The 18,217-nt window shown below is 41.7% G+C and overlaps 1 protein-coding gene across 2 annotated transcripts in view; it reads left to right on the top strand.

The window, feature by feature from the left end:
• The window catches only part of SKIC3 (SKI3 subunit of superkiller complex), a 403,595-nt gene that overhangs the window by 208,122 nt on the left and 177,256 nt on the right, over positions 1-18,217 (top strand). For both annotated transcript variants that reach the window (XM_053701496.1, XM_053701495.1), the window contains exons 25-27: positions 2,213-2,287; positions 3,481-3,622; positions 11,526-11,619. In XM_053701496.1, coding sequence (XP_053557471.1) covers positions 2,213-2,287; positions 3,481-3,622; positions 11,526-11,619 — 311 coding nt within the window. The remainder of the gene's footprint in view (positions 1-2,212; positions 2,288-3,480; positions 3,623-11,525; positions 11,620-18,217) is intronic.

The following is an 18,217-nucleotide window of genomic DNA, read 5'->3' as shown; positions in this document are numbered from 1 at the left end:
TGTCTGCCAGTACCCAGTTTGCTAACAAATGTGCTGTTTTTTTTATAAAAACAAACAAACCAATTTTTCTGTAGTGTAGCTTCCCCCCTCAATACCCTACCCCTTCCCCCTCCCAGATCCCGTTCCCCAACACTTATCCCCCCTCCCTCTCCCTCCATGACAGAGATTCTGTGCACTTGTGTAGCGGGCGCGCTCCCGCTCCTCACACAAGTGCACCCGCCTCCTCACACGCGCTACCGCAACTCTGATGATCTGATCCAGCGATGGGCTGCCCACCTGCCTCCCTCGTATCCCTCCCACTCCACCAACGATCGGCACCATCGCTGGCCGTTGCAGAGAGGGCCACAGATGCCTAAAAAAGGGTATTGCAGGATGCCTTAATATCGAGGCATCACTGCAATACCCTGAGAGCTGCTGGAATTTTTGCAGGACGTACCTGGAACATCCTTGGCCATTAAAGGGTTAATCTTTTAAGTATATAGCTGTCACTTTATAGGTGTGAAGGCCATGAGAAAAAATGTGAAAAATACCTTACAATTATGAATTAAGCAAAAATAAAAGGCTCTAATTTGTGAGAATGGTGTAGTATCTCACTAGGAGATACAAAGGCGCGCTGCTATAAATAATACAAAACATGCAAAATGCAAATAATGATAGGAACCCCAAAAAAACAATAAAAGGTCCCACAGATAGTTACTCCGTTCTTGCCGAGTATGTCTTACTCGGTTATCGACTCTAAGATGAAATAATGACAGTCCTATATCGGTCTGGTGGTCTTGTTCGTCCAATTACCGATATTCGCTTTGATATCTGAAGAAACGACCCTTGGCGGTTGAGAAACGCGTTATAATAAAGCTGATTTGAAATTCTTTTAAACTTTGGAAGTTGTACACTCTATTTTATGGTTTAAATCCAATTGAGCAACACACCATAGTTGCTGAACACAAAAACGCCTACAGCACAATTCCTTGGCCCCAGGAGAAAGCCCCAGGAGGAATCATATCTGACAGTGTACTAGCCACTGATTTAAGTGCTAGCAGGCGATTCAGTACTGGTCACAGCACAGTACCACAGTCTCCGGTAAGCGCATTACCATTTTGCTTGTTGTATCATCCTTTGTGAAACAATATCACGCTATGTGGCGCCCTCTCCATTTCTCTTTCTAATTTGTGAGAGCACTTTATTATTGCACTGTTGCTTGCATCTAACTGTGTTTAACCCCTGATCAGACTGATATACTTCAGGAAAGTTTTCCTCTGTGAAAAGCACAATTGGGTTAAAATAAGCTACTCCTAGGTGGTAACCATAGAACAAGCTACTGAGCTGTTGTTTGTTCCTGACAGACTGCTTCACTTTCTGTATACATTTGAATTATTGTTGCACAATATGTTGTTGCTAATTTCATTTTTGCTCATATGGTAGAAAGTTAAAATTAAAATAACATTCCAGTTACAATTTAACTGCATTAAGTAATTCATCTTATAACATAGATGAATTACTTATTTGAAAAGAAACATATTTACAATATACATATATTGGCAAAAATGCTCCTAGTAAAAGTTATTGCTGTTTTAGTGTTAACATATGTGAAGCATAGCTGGATATTCTCAGTTCCACCAGCATTTTAGCTACTGCAGCTGCTCAGAGTGCCAGTGGGGCCTGTATCATGTCATCAATTAACAAATTGAGTTATTACCACATAAGACAAGCAGCTTAGGTTCTCTGAGCAAGTGCTGTGTTTAAAATGCTGGTGCACAGGGCATACTTAAATACACTTTTGAAATGGCTATAGCTTTTATTAGGATCATTTTTGCTAATATGTGTATAATACATAAATGCTTCTCTTCAAAACTGAAATGCATCCATGTGGATTTTTATTTTGGCGGGAATGTCCCTTTAAGATAAATGTGCTTAGGTACAATATGGTTCTGCATTTTGCAGATTGCAGGTAGATCTGCAATTAAACTTATGCAAAACTTTGTACCTCTAAATTTTATTAAAATGCCAAATAGTACAACTGTATATGCTACCTAAGTTACCAAATGTATTTATTTGCTGCAAATTTTTTTCTCAGAATTGTTATTTTTGCCTGAAAAAAAAATATTTTATGTTGTCTATATTTCTTGAAAGTATCACTTTATATTTACACATTTTTTTATGAAAGTCAAACAAATTGCATGTAATTTATTAATACTCAAACTTTTCCCCCTAGGCTTTGATAGCTGAAACAGTTGGTAGCTATGAAACTATGGATCTCTTCAGACATACAACTGAACTTAGTATGCATGTAAGTCATAACATCAAGTTTACATGGATACTGACTGTTAATCGGCAGTCACTATTGATAGATTCACATAATTACACACATGCAGATCTTAAAATGGTGCTTTATCATTGGTAAGTAGAGTTCCCAGCTGTCCTTTACAAAAATGCCAGATGATATGTAAGTGACTTGGCACAGGTGGTGGGTGGGGTTACACAATGCTCCCTCCCCAAAGCTTTACGTTATTCCCCACCTTTGACTGCACTATCTATATTTTTAAAAACTGAGCAGTGATTTTATCCCCTTGGATGCCAGTAACATACAAGTTAATGTTTACCTCTCTTCCATTAACACACTAGCAATCATTTTTTCCTCCTTGACTGCCAGTAGCACACACACAGCAATGTTTTAAAACCCCATGACTGACAGTAACACATAAGACATGGGTTGTTGTTGTTTTGTTTTATTAACCCACTTTGACTGCAAGTAACACAGAGTAGTGCCACTCCTTTTTTTTGTCCATATTGGTGATGCATAAAGGTATATGAGGCCTTTCAAATTTAGTTGCCTTTAAAAAAACTGGGCATTTATTTTTCCAGTATTTTTTTGCATAGATTTTACTAGACGGCATAGCATCCTTGCTGGTAAGTTGGACACATTTTTATTGTTTATTTAACAGAAATGTAGAATATACTTTATTAAATTACATTTATAAGATGTTATACACTAAGATTAAAGCTTATATTATTATTACAGTTTATTTAGATAGTAAGTTCTATAGTAATATACTAAACACAATTATTTACTGTAAAATGGAAGAGAAACTCATGGTAGGTTATTTTCTACTTTACCCTTAATGATTTTTTTTATTTATTTTTTTAACTCAGGTACACAAACACTCTCTCTGTCTCGTTCTCTCTTTGATGCATGCACCCTTACACGCACTCGCACACACACTCTCTCTCTCATGCATGCACTCTTGCGCAAACACACACACTCACAATCTACTCTATAGTTTACCAGTTTAGGGGAAATTTACTAATCCACTCAAATATGGGAAAAACACAATTGTTACTAATCTGAGATTAATAGACTAATATCATTTTCAAAGATTAGATAGATAGATAGATAAAATATGGTATTCCTAACATTGTTTTCATTGCTCTTTCATTATCACATTTACCCTATTCATTTACACAGTTTGTGTTGTTTTTCAGATAGAGGGTGGAAAAGGATATGCTCACTGGGTCTGCACAACTCTTCAAGATAAAAGTAACAGATCTACTGAGCTGTACCGTTACAACATTATGCAGATGAATGCTATCCCTGCAGCCCACATTGCTTTAACCAAATACACAGGTACTTTTAACACCAACAGTCTAAGTATTGTTTTCTCTGTTTCCTTAGCCAACGATTAAACTACTATGGATTGTATGTAGTTATTATTACAAATGTAAGAAACCAAATTTACATTGCAGCGCTGTTTTCATAGAGCTACCTTCCCAAATTTGCAAAATAAAGAAAATGTATTTGCTTCGTACATAGGGACCCATATATGAAGCTGCAGATACAACTTTGGGGGCTGATTGTTGCAGGCTCGCATTGTTAAGACTTCAAGGGTGGCGGAGTTAAATCATCCTGGTCAGAATTGGATGGCATGGTTGACAAATCCTGCTCTTGTACAATTGGTTGAGTGAGAGCAGGGGGTGTGGTTGCACAAGCAAATGCTTGTGCTTTGTTAACTGTGGGCCTGTTTCCTGCAATGCCGGATGGACAAGGTTCCTTGACAGGGGCGATAGTAAATAAGTAGTAGCAGACATGCTTGTGCTACTGTGCAGGGAACAACATTTCTCCAACATAGGTGTGTCCGGTCCACGGCGTCATCCTTACTTGTGGGATATTCTCTTCCCCAACAGGAAATGGCAAAGAGCCCAGCAAAGCTGGTCACATGATCCCTCCTAGGCTCCGCCTACCCCAGTCATTCTCTTTGCCGTTGTACAGGCAACATCTCCACGGAGATGGCTTAGAGTTTTTTAGTGTTTAACTGTAGTTTTTATTATTCAATCAAGAGTTTGTTATTTTGAAATAGTGCTGGTATGTACTATTTACTCAGAAACAGAAAAGAGATGAAGATTTCTGTTTGTATGAGGAAAATGATTTTAGCAACCGTCACTAAAATCCATGGCTGTTCCACACAGGACTGTTGAGAGCAATTAACTTCAGTTGGGGGAACAGTGAGCAGTCTCTTGCTGCTTGAGGTATGACACATTCTAACAAGACGATGTAATGCTGGAAGCTGTCATTTTCCCTCTGGGATCCGGTAAGCCATGTTTATTACGATTGTAAATAAGGGCTTCAAAAAGGGCTTATTAAGACTGTAGACTTTTTTTGGGCTAAATCGATTGATTATTAACACATATTTAGCCTTGAGGAATCATTTTATCTGGGTATTTTGATATAATAATATCGGCAGGCACTGTTTTAGACACCTTATTCTTTAGGGGCTTTCCCAAAGCATAGGCAGAGCCTCATTTTCGCGCCGGTGTTGCGCACTTGTTTTTGAGAGGCATGGCATGCAGTCGCATGTGAGAGGAGCTCTGATACTTAGAAAAGACTTTCTGAAGGCGTCATTTGGTATCGTATTCCCCTTGGGGCTTGGTTGGGTCTCAGCAAAGCAGATACCAGGGACTGTAAAGGGGTTAAAGTTCAAAACGGCTCCGGTTCCGTTATTTTAAGGGTTAAAGCTTCCAAATTTGGTGTGCAATACTTTTAAGGCTTTAAGACACTGTGGTGAAAATTTGGTAAATTTTGAACAATTCCTTCATGTTTTTTCGCATTTGCAGTAATAAAGTGTGTTCAGTTTAAAATTTAAAGGGACAGTAACGGTTTTATTTTAAAACGTTTTTTGTACTTGTTATCAAGTTTATGCCTGTTTAACATGTCTGAACTACCAGATAGACTGTGTTCTGAATGTGGGGAAGCCAGAATTCCTATTCATTTAAATAAATGTGATTTATGTGACAATGAAAATGATGCCCAAGATGATTCCTCAAGTGAGGGGAGTAAGCATGGTACTGCATCATTCCCTCCTTCGTCTACACGAGTCTTGCCCACTCAGGAGGCCCCTAGTACATCTAGCGCGCCAATACTCCTTACTATGCAACAATTAACGGCTGTAATGGATAATTCTGTCAAAAACATTTTAGCCAAAATGAACACTTATCAGCGTAAGCGCGACTGCTCTGTTTTAGATACTGAAGAGCATGACGACGCTGATATTAATATTTCTGAAGGGCCCCTAACTCAGTCTGATGGGGCCATGGAGGTTTTGTCTGAGGGAGAAATTACTGATTCAGGGAACATTTCTCAACAAGCTGAACCTGATGTGATTGCATTTAAATTTAAGTTGGAACATCTCCGCATTCTGCTTAAGGAGGTATTATCCACTCTGGATGATTGTGACAAGTTGGTCATCCCAGAGAAACTATGTAAAATGGACAAGTTCCTAGAGGTGCCGGGGCTCCCAGAAGCTTTTCCTATACCCAAGCGGGTGGCGGACATTGTTAATAAAGAATGGGAAAGGCCCGGTATTCCTTTCGTCCCTCCCCCCATATTTAAAAAATTGTTTCCTATGGTCGACCCCAGAAAGGACTTATGGCAGACAGTCCCCAAGGTCGAGGGAGCGGTTTCCACTTTAAACAAACGCACCACTATACCCATAGAGGATAGTTGTGCTTTCAAAGATCCTATGGATAAAAAATTAGAAGGTTTGCTTAAAAAGATGTTTGTTCAGCAGGGTTACCTTCTACAACCAATTTCATGCATTGTCCCTGTCGCTACAGCCGCATGTTTCTGGTTCGATGAGCTGATAAAGGCGGTCGACAGTGATTCTCCTCCTTATGAGGAGATTATGGACAGAATCAATGCTCTCAAATTGGCTAATTCTTTCACCCTAGACGCCACTTTGCAATTGGCTAGGTTAGCGGCTAAGAATTCTGGGTTTGCTATTGTGGCGCGCAGAGCGCTTTGGTTGAAATCTTGGTCGGCTGATGCGTCTTCCAAGAACAAGCTACTTAACATTCCTTTCAAGGGGAAAACGCTGTTTGGCCCTGACTTGAAAGAGATTATCTCGGATATCACTGGGGGTAAGGGCCACGCCCTTCCTCAGGATCGGCCTTTCAAGGCAAAAAATAAACCTAATTTTCGTCCCTTTCGTAGAAATGGACCAGCCCAAAGTGCTACGTCCTCTAAGCAAGAGGGTAATACTTCTCAAGCCAAGCCAGCTTGGAGACCAATGCAAGGCTGGAACAAGGGAAAGCAGGCCAAGAAACCTGCCACTGCTACCAAGACAGCATGAAATGTTGGCCCCCGATCCGGGACCGGATCTGGTGGGGGGCAGACTCTCTCTCTTCGCTCAGGCTTGGGCAAGAGATGTTCTGGATCCTTGGGCGCTAGAAATAGTCTCCCAAGGTTATCTTCTGGAATTCAAGGGACTTCCCCCAAGGGGGAGGTTCCACAGGTCTCAGTTGTCTTCAGACCACATAAAAAGACAGGCATTCTTACATTGTGTAGAAGACCTGTTAAAAATGGGAGTGATTCATCCCGTTCCATTAAGAGAACAAGGGATGGGGTTCTACTCCAATCTGTTTATAGTTCCCAAAAAAGAGGGAACGTTCAGACCAATCTTAGATCTCAAGATCTTAAACAAGTTTCTCAAGGTTCCATCGTTCAAGATGGAAACCATTCGAACTATTCTTCCTTCCATCCAGGAAGGTCAATTCATGACCACGGTGGATTTAAAGGATGCGTATCTACATATTCCTATCCACAAGGAACATCATCGGTTCCTGAGGTTCGCATTCCTGGACAAACATTACCAGTTCGTGGCGCTTCCTTTCGGATTAGCCACTGCTCCAAGGATTTTCACAAAGGTACTAGGGTCCCTTCTAGCTGTGCTAAGACCAAGGGGCATTGCTGTAGTACCTTACTTGGACGACATTCTGATTCAAGCGTCGTCCCTTCCTCAAGCAAAGGCTCACACGGACATTGTCCTGGCCTTTCTCAGATCTCACGGATGGAAAGTGAACGTGGAAAAGAGTTCTCTATCTCCGTCAACAAGGGTTCCCTTCTTGGGAACAATAATAGACTCATTAGAAATGAGGATTTTTCTGACAGAGGCCAGAAAAACAAAACTTCTAGACTCTTGTCGGATACTCCATTCCGTTCCTCTTCCTTCCATAGCTCAGTGCATGGAAGTGATCGGGTTGATGGTAGCGGCAATGGACATAGTTCCTTTTGCACGCATTCATCTAAGACCATTACAACTGTGCATGCTCAGTCAGTGGAATGGGGACTATACAGACTTGTCTCCGAAGATACAAGTAAATCAGAGGACCAGAGACTCACTCCGTTGGTGGCTGTCCCTGGACAACCTGTCACGAGGGATGACATTCCGCAGACCAGAGTGGGTCATTGTCACGACCGACGCCAGTCTGATGGGCTGGGGCGTGGTCTGGGGATCCCTGAAAGCTCAGGGTCTTTGGTCTCGGGAAGAATCTCTTCTACCGATAAATATTCTGGAACTGAGAGCGATATTCAATGCTCTCAAGGCTTGGCCTCAGCTAGCGAGGGCCAAGTTCATACGGTTTCAATCAGACAACATGACAACTGTTGCGTACATCAACCATCAGGGGGGAACAAGGAGTTCCCTGGCGATGGAAGAAGTGACCAAAATCATTCTATGGGCGGAGTCTCACTCCTGCCACCTGTCTGCTATCCACATCCCAGGAGTGGAAAATTGGGAAGCGGATTTTCTGAGTCGTCAGACATTGCATCCGGGGGAGTGGGAACTCCATCCGGAAATCTTTGCCCAAGTCACTCAGCTGTGGGGCATTCCAGACATGGATCTGATGGCCTCTCGTCAGAACTTCAAAGTTCCTTGCTACGGGTCCAGATCCAGGGATCCCAAGGCGGCTCTAGTGGATGCACTAGTAGCACCTTGGACCTTCAAACTAGCTTATGTGTTCCCGCCGTTTCCTCTCATCCCCAGGCTGGTAGCCAGGATCAATCAGGAGAGGGCGTCGGTGATCTTGATAGCTCCTGCGTGGCCACGCAGGACTTGGTACGCAGATCTGGTGAATATGTCATCGGCTCCTCCTTGGAAGCTACCTTTGAGACGAGACCTTCTTGTTCAGGGTCCGTTCGAACATCCGAATCTGGTTTCACTCCAGCTGACTGCTTGGAGATTGAACGCTTGATCTTATCGAAGCGAGGATTCTCAGATTCTGTTATCGATACTCTTGTTCAGGCCAGAAAGCCTGTAACTAGAAAGATTTACCACAAAATTTGGAAAAAATATATCTGTTGGTGTGAATCTAAAGGATTCCCTTGGGACAAGGTTAAGATTCCTAGGATTCTATCCTTCCTTCAAGAAGGATTGGAAAAAGGATTATCTGCAAGTTCCCTGAAGGGACAGATTTCTGCCTTGTCTGTGTTACTTCACAAAAAGCTGGCCGCTGTGCCAGATGTTCAAGCCTTTGTTCAGGCTCTGGTTAGAATTAAGCCTGTTTACAAACCTTTGACTCCTCCTTGGAGTCTCAATTTAGTTCTTTCAGTTCTTCAGTGGGTTCCGTTTGAACCCTTGCATTCCGTTGATATTAAGTTATTATCTTGGAAAGTTTTGTTTTTAGTTGCAATTTCTTCTGCTAGAAGAGTTTCAGAATTATCTGCTCTGCAGTGTTCTCCTCCTTATCTGGTGTTCCATGCAGATAAGGTGGTTTTACGTACTAAACCCGGTTTTCTTCCAAAAGTTGTTTCTAACAAAAACATTAACCAGGAGATTATCGTACCTTCTCTGTGTCCGAAACCAGTTTCAAAGAAGGAACGTTTGTTGCACAATTTGGATGTTGTTCGCGCTCTAAAATTCTATTTAGATGCTACAAAGGATTTTAGACAAACATCTTCCTTGTTTGTTGTTTATTCCGGTAAAAGGAGAGGTCAAAAAGCAACTTCTACCTCTCTCTCTTTTTGGATTAAAAGCATCATCAGATTGGCTTACGAGACTGCCGGACGGCAGCCTCCCGAAAGAATCACAGCTCATTCCACTAGGGCTGTGGCTTCCACATGGACCTTCAAGAACGAGGCTTCTGTTGATCAGATATGTAGGGCAGCGACTTGGTCTTCACTGCACACTTTTACCAAATTTTACAAGTTTGATACTTTTGCTTCTTCTGAGGCTATTTTTGGGAGAAAGGTTTTGCAAGCCGTGGTGCCTTCCATTTAGGTGACCTGATTTGCTCCCTCCCTTCATCCGTGTCCTAAAGCTTTGGTATTGGTTCCCACAAGTAAGGATGACGCCGTGGACCGGACACACCTATGTTGGAGAAAACAGAATTTATGTTTACCTGATAAATTACTTTCTCCAACGGTGTGTCCGGTCCACGGCCCGCCCTGGTTTTTTTAATCAGGTCTGATAATTTATTTTCTTTAACTACAGTCACCACGGTACCATATGGTTTCTCCTATGCAAATATTCCTCCTTAACGTCGGTCGAATGACTGGGGTAGGCGGAGCCTAGGAGGGATCATGTGACCAGCTTTGCTGGGCTCTTTGCCATTTCCTGTTGGGGAAGAGAATATCCCACAAGTAAGGATGACGCCGTGGACCGGACACACCGTTGGAGAAAGTAATTTATCAGGTAAACATAAATTCTGTTTTCTAGAGTTTGGATTAAAACATTTCCCTAAATGAATATAAAAATAAAACAATTTGTTTTGTTTTAAATGTGTTATAGAAAATGTGGACATTCCTATAAAGCCTAAAATACATCAGAATCCATAGGACTGTTTCCATTTGGGTTCCAGTTCACTCTAAGGGCCTGATATTCAAAACCTCGCCGGCATGGAGAGAAATCACACAAAATGATTCGTAGCGACATACCAATGCGTCCTCATGCGAGTATCGCTCCACCTCCTTGTCACTTGGAGCTTCTTCCGGGTGTGTCGCTACGAGTCTATGCCGGGGATCCCCTTCAACCCTTTGTCCCTCTGTGGCTCTACCACCTATACGCTGGATTAGGTGAGTGAGTTGATGAACTGCATTTGCTAACCGATACAGGTAGTACTTAAAGGGACAATTCACCCAAAAACTTTCTCCCCTTTAAATTATTCCCAATGATCCTTTTTACCTGCTAGAGTGGTTGTAAGTAGCTCCTTTACTCATATTTCAGCATTTGAAATAGCTGATTTAGCTTGTGGTTTCCCAACCTATACTGAAAGTTTTGATACTGGCGTATACCCTATTGACAAGCCTAAGTAAACACAGCCAGCAGAAGAGATTACACCCTCAGTGGGGGGCATGATAGTTGAGTAATAAAATGATAATTTGCCATTGTTCTCTCTATGTATTGAGCTTTGGTGTTCCAGACAAATATAAGATAAGGAAGCAAGTCTGTGTACATGAAAGTGATAACATAATGAGATCTGATATTACCTGAAGCTCAACCCATTGTAATAGGCTGTGGTTTCAAAGCACAAAGCCAGCTACTTCAGATACACAAATAAACCCGAAAATGCAGTTTCTCAAATATTTTATACTCTGCCCTTGGTATAACAAGTCATTTAAAATACATTTATGGAAAAACAATTTTACAGTGTACTGTCCCTTTAAGACCAGTGGCGCTGGAAAGCCTTCTGGCAGCGATCCGCCTGTGCTTTTGTGCTTTATTCCTCCTATGGCTCCGTTATATGGTGAACAATTTGTAGCCTTTGGTGAGGGTACGAAGTGTGGCTCATATCTCTACGTATACAACCGGGTTGACTGTCACTAACTCTGCAAGACTTGCCTTTTACTATACATCACACAAAAGAACTGGACAGCATTGTAGTCTTTGGGTCTTAGACTGGATATTCATAAACAAGAAAGAGAGGCTCTCAGTCAGGAATGAAAAAAACTGCTCCTTGGCTTGTTCTCTAGTGAGTTACCACCTGGGAGCAGCATCTTTTAGCTCAATTGTGCTTTTCAAGAGAAGAACTTTCTTGAATTGGAAATCCCTACTCGAATTAACGTGTATTTTCTTTTTCCTATATGTGCTTATCCTGTATACAAACACATACTGTAAAAGCAAAGCCATAAAATGACCTCAGACAAAAGTCAGACTCCCTTAATAATCACCCATCTTCTTCTGATGAAGGATGTAGTTTATATATTCCAATTTATTATTACTATTATTATTATTATTATTATTATTTTGTTTTTTTAACAGAGCGGGTTCAGAGTGACTCAGCTGCATTTTTGATGCTGGGCTATTTAAACGAACATCTCAAACTAAAAATCCAGGCCAGCAATGCTTATCACAGGTAAAATATTTCAGTATCTAATATTATACATATTTCCATTTTGTCCTCTTGCTCTCTCTTCTTCTTTCTCTCTCCCTCTGCCCACTCTTTCTCTTCCCCCTTCTTCTTTCTCTACCTCTCTATTTCAAGCCTTTTCTATACCTGATATCGTTCATCTCCCTACTTCTTTTTTTCTTTCTCTTCCTCAACCCTTCTATCTCCCCCCGTCTACATTTGTTCCTCTCTTCTTCTCCCTCCCTTTTATCTTGTCATTGAGTGGTGCACATAGATAGCAAAACATTTATTTAGCACTCAGATATTAATTAGGTGAAAAAAACACTTATTTTAGATGCAGTCATTAAATTATGGGTTGAGAACTAAATTTCCTGGAAGTTTAATTTAAAACTGTAAACTGAATATCTGCCCTTATGATTTGTTAAAGGATCAGTAAAAACAATAGATTTGCTTAATCAACAAATACATGGTAAAAAGACAATGCAAAATCACTTAGTCTGAACTTCAAATGAGTAGTAGGTCTTTTTTTTTTTTACAAATTTCAAAGTTATGTTTATTTCCATAATCACAAATGTATATTCTGTGAATTCTTGCAGATGCTCAGTAGGAGCTGGTGACTCAAAAAGTGTAATTTTGTTCATGGAAGTAAATTGGAAAGTTGTTTAAAATTGCATGCTCTATCTGAATCATGAAAGTTTTTAATTTTGATCTGTGTCCCTTTAAAAGTACACTTTAGATAGGAATGCAAACAATACTAGATGGGCTCTCAAGTTCCTAATAATTGTAAAGCTCAGTGTTTCTATGTATAAACAACTTTTAGTTGATTATTTTCATGCACATTTTTTGAATGTGTCACCATTATTTATTTATTTTTAGAGTCCCGAAAGGGTTGAATTTTAGGGCAGGTCCACCAGATATCATATAGCGAGCCTTCGTTTGAGCATAATCTCCAACAGCGGTTAGATGAGTTTGGGAATATATGTTTGAGTTTTTGTGGTGTTAAGTACCACCTGGTTAGCAATTTAATGTTTGTTTCTAGAAGCTTGGCTGAGTGGACTGACTTTCCTGTGTTTATAAAAATGTATTTCCAGTCGGATGCTGGTATTAGGCAGTGTCATGGAAATACTCATAAAAAAGAAGATCAGAAAATAATATTGAAGTATAAAGAAAATAATAATAAAAAAATCACAATATTTTTGAGGCAGTAACTAGCTCAGCTTCCCCCTGATTGCGCAACCCCTAGTCATAAACTGGATGGAGCGACCGGCACTCCCACTTTCTCTCAAGTGTCACATTAAATGACAAGTTGATCCAATCATTAGAAAACACAAGGGTAGGCAGCTATCACATCAGCCTCCCTTATAGTACCGGCCCACTGACTGTCAGAGAGCAAGATACAGTTTGCTACTAGTACTGCGTCTCACTCTCTGACAGTCAGTGGGCGGGTACTATAAGAGTTTGAAGCAGAAAGTTTAGGGCAGCAGAGGCAAGTAAGCAGCTCCTTGTCAAATATAATGTAAGTAGCAAACAGGGGACTGAGGTGCACTTTCTATTGGAGATAGGGTTTATTTATTAAATGTAATAAAATTCTGTCACTATATTTATATATTTTTGTGGGATATGCTAATTGTGTTCTGTGTGCGGTGGGGACTGGCATGGCACAGGCGTGCCTTGAAAGAGAGTGTCCTGCAGCTGAGCTCCTCCTTGCTGAGGACTTGTTGGTGAAGCAGCTGCCTCGGTCCATCTTCCTCCGTGTGTAGGCTAAAGCTTCCATAAATAAATCCACTTCAAAGCTGCCCTGAGTATCTCTCTTCTGTCTGTGTGTGACTAGTAGTGTCAGCAGCCCACTGTCAAGCCGGCCCACCCTCTACTTCCCTGAGTGCTCACTTTGATCTCTCACTGTTGATAATAATCTCTGTTTCACCTCCGGAGTCCGGACTGACAAAGCTCTAACAATCTGCCATGTGTCAGTAGATACTCTGTAAAGTTTTACTCCTAAAAATTGTATTTCTCTGATATATTCAGCAGCATGTCTGTCTGCAATAATATGAGTTACAATCCTACTACTAAATAATACCATATATTCTTTTTCAGTATGTGTATTTATTTTACATAACATATCCCTTTCTTTTTTTTTCAAATCTTTTTATTGAGAGAGCGGCATACATGTAAATACAAACAAATATCTCCATGTTACAGTATAAAGTCAGTTGAGTGTTTTATACAGAGTAAGACAGTGCAATAGTATATTTACAGTATGTGACCTTCTCGGTCCTTCCTTCTCAACATATCTTGATTAGAAACATTAATTCCATATTATAATCCAAGTAGACTTTCAACATGATAAAGGTTTCACATGGATACAGCTCTCAAACTTTTCTCTTTTCTACCCATTCCCCCCCCTCCTACCCCTCCTCCCTCCCATGCCCTCCCGCCCATGTGGAGATTAGCACTTCTCTCCCCACTATCGTGCCCCACCCCAGAAAACTACTCCCACCCTTATATTCAACAGTCATTCAGTGCCTAGGATATTCTATGTCCTGCATCTCACTCGATGAGCCGGTGTGAGGAAAAAAAAAAAAAAAAAAAAAAAAGGTATCAAGGGAAGAGACAAACGTAGGGGTCAACCTGCAATGTCCAAACTTTAGTCATCTAGGTGACTCCATTCCCCTCTCAGAGAGTCTTCCAGAAATGATACAGTGTTACGGAAAGGGATCAGAACTTGTCTTTGTACTTCTAATTCGAACGTCAATATCAGTCTACGCCATTTCCGAAGAAATGGATTTAGCCTATTTCCCACGTCTATTCTGACATCTACTTGTTCGGTAAATAGTTGGGTTCTCAGCATATTTCGAAAGTAAGCTATTGAGGGGGTTTGGGCAACTGTCCAATGTTTGAGTATGCATTTTCTTGCTAATAATATCAGTAGCGTCAGTTCAGAGTCAAATTGCCTGTGGTGTTGTTCCCAGTCTAAAAACAATATCATCTGAGGTGTAAAGTCAATATTTATGGCTAGCTTTTTCCTAACCCAATATTGTAGTTTTTCCCAAAACTGTCTAATCTTGGGGCAATCCCAGATACAGTGCAACAGGTCCGGAGATTCCATTGAACACTTGGTACATCTGTTCGGCCAGTCAGGAATCCACTTGGCAAGGCACTTAGGGGTCATATATGCCCTATGCAAAAATCTAATTTGTGTCTCCCGTAGATTTGCCGACAATGTGGCTTTTCTAGTTTTCTCCAGTCCTCTCCGGGCCTCTTCCCACGTGATCTCCCCAAATCCCTCCCTCTGCCAGCCCTGTAAAAGTTCTGGTTGCAGTAATTGTAGTCTTTTTTGTATCAAAGTTTGGTAGATCCCTGATAGAGAGAAGCATCCCATCTTAAATAAAGTTTGTGATACTCGGAATGGTGAGCCTTCCCAAAAATCCGGTTTATCTCTGGTTAGAGTCTCCACATAATGACGTGCCTGCAGGTATGCATAAAAATGCTTGTTTGGCAAGTTGTATTCTCTCTGCAGTGTCGCAAAAGATTTCATGGTTTTCAGTAGCGGGTCCACCAGTGATCCCACAGTTTTCAACCCAAGCGCCTCCCAAGTGCGAAATGGTTTCGTATCCATACCTGCAGGAAAATCTGGGTTACCACTTAGTGGTAAAAAGGCAGAACCTAGGTTCGTTTTGCCTAAAAATTTGTGAGCTAGGTGCCAGGCCCTTAGCGGGTCCTGGTATATAAAATTCCCCTCCAATGTCCCTCCCATCTTTGGTTTTGGCATGTGAGGCAGGTATGCCAAGGCTATACCTCCTAGAGCCGCCCGTTCCAGGTTATCGCTATAAAAGTGAGCCGAACTCACCTGCCAATCTACAACTAAACGGATCAGGGCCGCCCAATTGTAGAGTTTGAAATCTGGCAGCGACAAGCCCCCATGTAGGTAGTTCAGGGTTAGTTTATCTGTTGCAATGCGCGGTCTACCGCCTCGCCACAAGAAGAAACGCATTGCAGAGTTTAACTCTTTCACATTCGCCTTGGAGAGTAGTAACGTTAGCATGAGCATAGGGTATAAGAGCCGTGGGAGGATAACCATTTTCAAGAGGCTAACCCTTCCCATCAGAGAAATCGGGAGAGATTTCCAACTTCTCATCTGACCACACAGTTTTGCACATAAAGGAGTCAAATTAGTTGCATACAGCTTATTGGGATTCACATGGATCTGGATTCCTAAATAAGTGATCATTTGGTTTGCTACCGTAAACGGGTAGTCATGGGCTTGGTTCTCCCCCTTATGCAACCAGAGAATTTCTGACTTTTGCATGTTGGCTTTGTATCCCGCGAACGCCCCAAAATCTGACAGCGTCTGCACAATTGATGGTATATGGGTTTTTGGTTCCTGAACAAATAGCAACATATCATCCGCATACAATGCGAGATGTTGGGGGTGCCCGGCCATGTCAATGCCCGGGAATATTTGACGCAGTTTAACTGCCAGGGGCTCCAGTGCCAGATTGAACAGCAAGGGAGACAGGGGGCATCCCTGTCTCGTGCCTCTTTGCAGAACGATGTCTGATGAGTAAAGATGATTAGAACATATATTGGCTATGGGGGATGAGTACAAATTTTTGACAAATGCCGTAAAGGGCCCAGAAAAGTTAAAGCTAGCCAGTGTATGGAATAAATGGCTCCATTCTACCCTGTCAAAGGCCTTCTCTGCATCTAATGACAGCAGGAAGGCCTCCGGGATTTGATCCCCCTCTCTAGAATTTTTCCTATTCCAGAAATGATGTAGTACCTGCAGTATTCTGCGTACATTCACTACCGATGATCTTGCCATCATGAAACCAGTCTGGTCTTCATGAATCAAGTCTGGCAACACAAATTTAAGACGCTCCGCTAGTAGTTTTGTTAAGATCTTATAGTCGGAGTTCAGTAGTGAGATTGGTCTATAAGAATCAGTAAGCAAGGCATCTTTGCCCGCTTTGGGGATAAGAGTAATATGAGCGGCTGTGAAAGTCGTGGCCGGCCTGTTTTTCTCTGTGAAATAGTTGGCAAACAGGTCAGTGAGCACTGGTGTTACTCTAGTTTTCAGCATCCTGTAGAACTCAATGGGCAGCCCATCCGGGCCTGCCGCTTTACCCAAGTTTAAGGTCATAATCGTCCTGTCCACTTCTTCCCTCGTAATTGGTGCATTTAACTGAGTCAGTTGCGACTCCGTTATCTGTGGGAGTTCAATAGAGCTCCAAAATGCTCGCCTCTTTTCTTCTGAATCACACTGATTGCTAGTGTAGAGCTCAGAGTAATAGGCAGCGAAGGCTTCCACAATCCTTTCAGGATCTTTCACTACAGTGCCCTTATGTTTGATGGCTGCAATAAAACGGGTGGAGGTTTTTAGATAATATTTGCCTCTAGTTCGCAGGAGAGTTTGTGAGGCCTGGTATGCCAGCATCGTGTCATATTCTTTTTTAGTGGCTATGTATTGCCTGTGGTGTGTCAGTGTCATGTCAGATCTGTACAGGCCATAGTTGTTTGTCAACTTCTCTCTCAATTTCTCTAATCTCTCTGTTTGCAGTTTCTTCCTGCGAGATAAGAAGGCCAAAATATCCCCCGCAAGAACTACCTTGGCTGTTTGCCAAAAGAGCTCCGGGGTCGATGCATGCTGTGCGTTATTGGCTTGGTAGTCATCCCAAGCGCTTTCTAGATATTGTTGGAACTCCTGAGAGGTCAACAAGTATTGCGGGAATCTGAGAGCCCTGCGATTACTGGATCTGGGCAAGGTGTCCAAGAAGAGACCCACAGGGGCATGGTCAGAGACCACAATGTCTCCGATCTTAACATCTACTGTTTGGGGGATAAGGGAGTTCGAAATCAGAAATAGATCTATGCGAGACATAGTAGGAGAGGCCCGGGAGAGACACGTGAAGTCTTTGCCATCTGGATTTAGCTTCCGCCAAATATCAACAGCATCCAAAGAGGACACCAGTGTTTGGAATGTTTTTAGTTCAAATTAGGTATTGATCTTCGGTTGTGCCCCGACCAAGTGTCGTGTGGGATCCCTAAGCCTGTCACAATGAGGATTAGGGGCCAGGTTGAAGTCTCCTCCTATTATAAGAGGGGTGTCTAAAAAGGGGGTTAGTAAGTCAATCAGTTTGTTCCAGAATGTCTTGTCCTTATTATTGGGAGCATATATATTACACAGTGTGTACTTTTTACCGGCAATGGTAACCCGGGCTATAACATATCGCCCTTCAGTGTCTGTCAATACTGTCACGTCCCCAACCTCTAGTTTCTTCCCAAATAAAATAGCTACCCCTCTACTAGACGATTTATAGGAGGCAAATTCCACCCTCCCAACCCAATCAGTCTTTAATTTCAAGTGTTCTGAGTCAGTAAGGTGCGTCTCCTGTATAAACGCAATATCTGCCCCTTTCTTCCTAAGTTGAGTTAATATAGTTTTTCTTTTTATCGGGGAGTGTATACCCCCCACATTCCAGGAGTAAATACTATATGTCAATGATTTTCAAGAACCTCTGTGTGTTCATGGGTATTACAGATAGAGGAAGAGAGGGAGAGAGAGAAGAAAAAAAAAAATATATATTATATTTCCTACCAGTTCCCA

Source organism: Bombina bombina, chromosome 2 (genome assembly GCF_027579735.1).
Source record: "Bombina bombina isolate aBomBom1 chromosome 2, aBomBom1.pri, whole genome shotgun sequence".
In the NCBI taxonomy this organism is placed as follows: domain Eukaryota; kingdom Metazoa; phylum Chordata; class Amphibia; order Anura; family Bombinatoridae; genus Bombina; species Bombina bombina.
The sequence above is the reverse complement of the archived record's forward strand: the minus strand, read 5'-3'. Positions and strand labels throughout refer to the sequence as shown.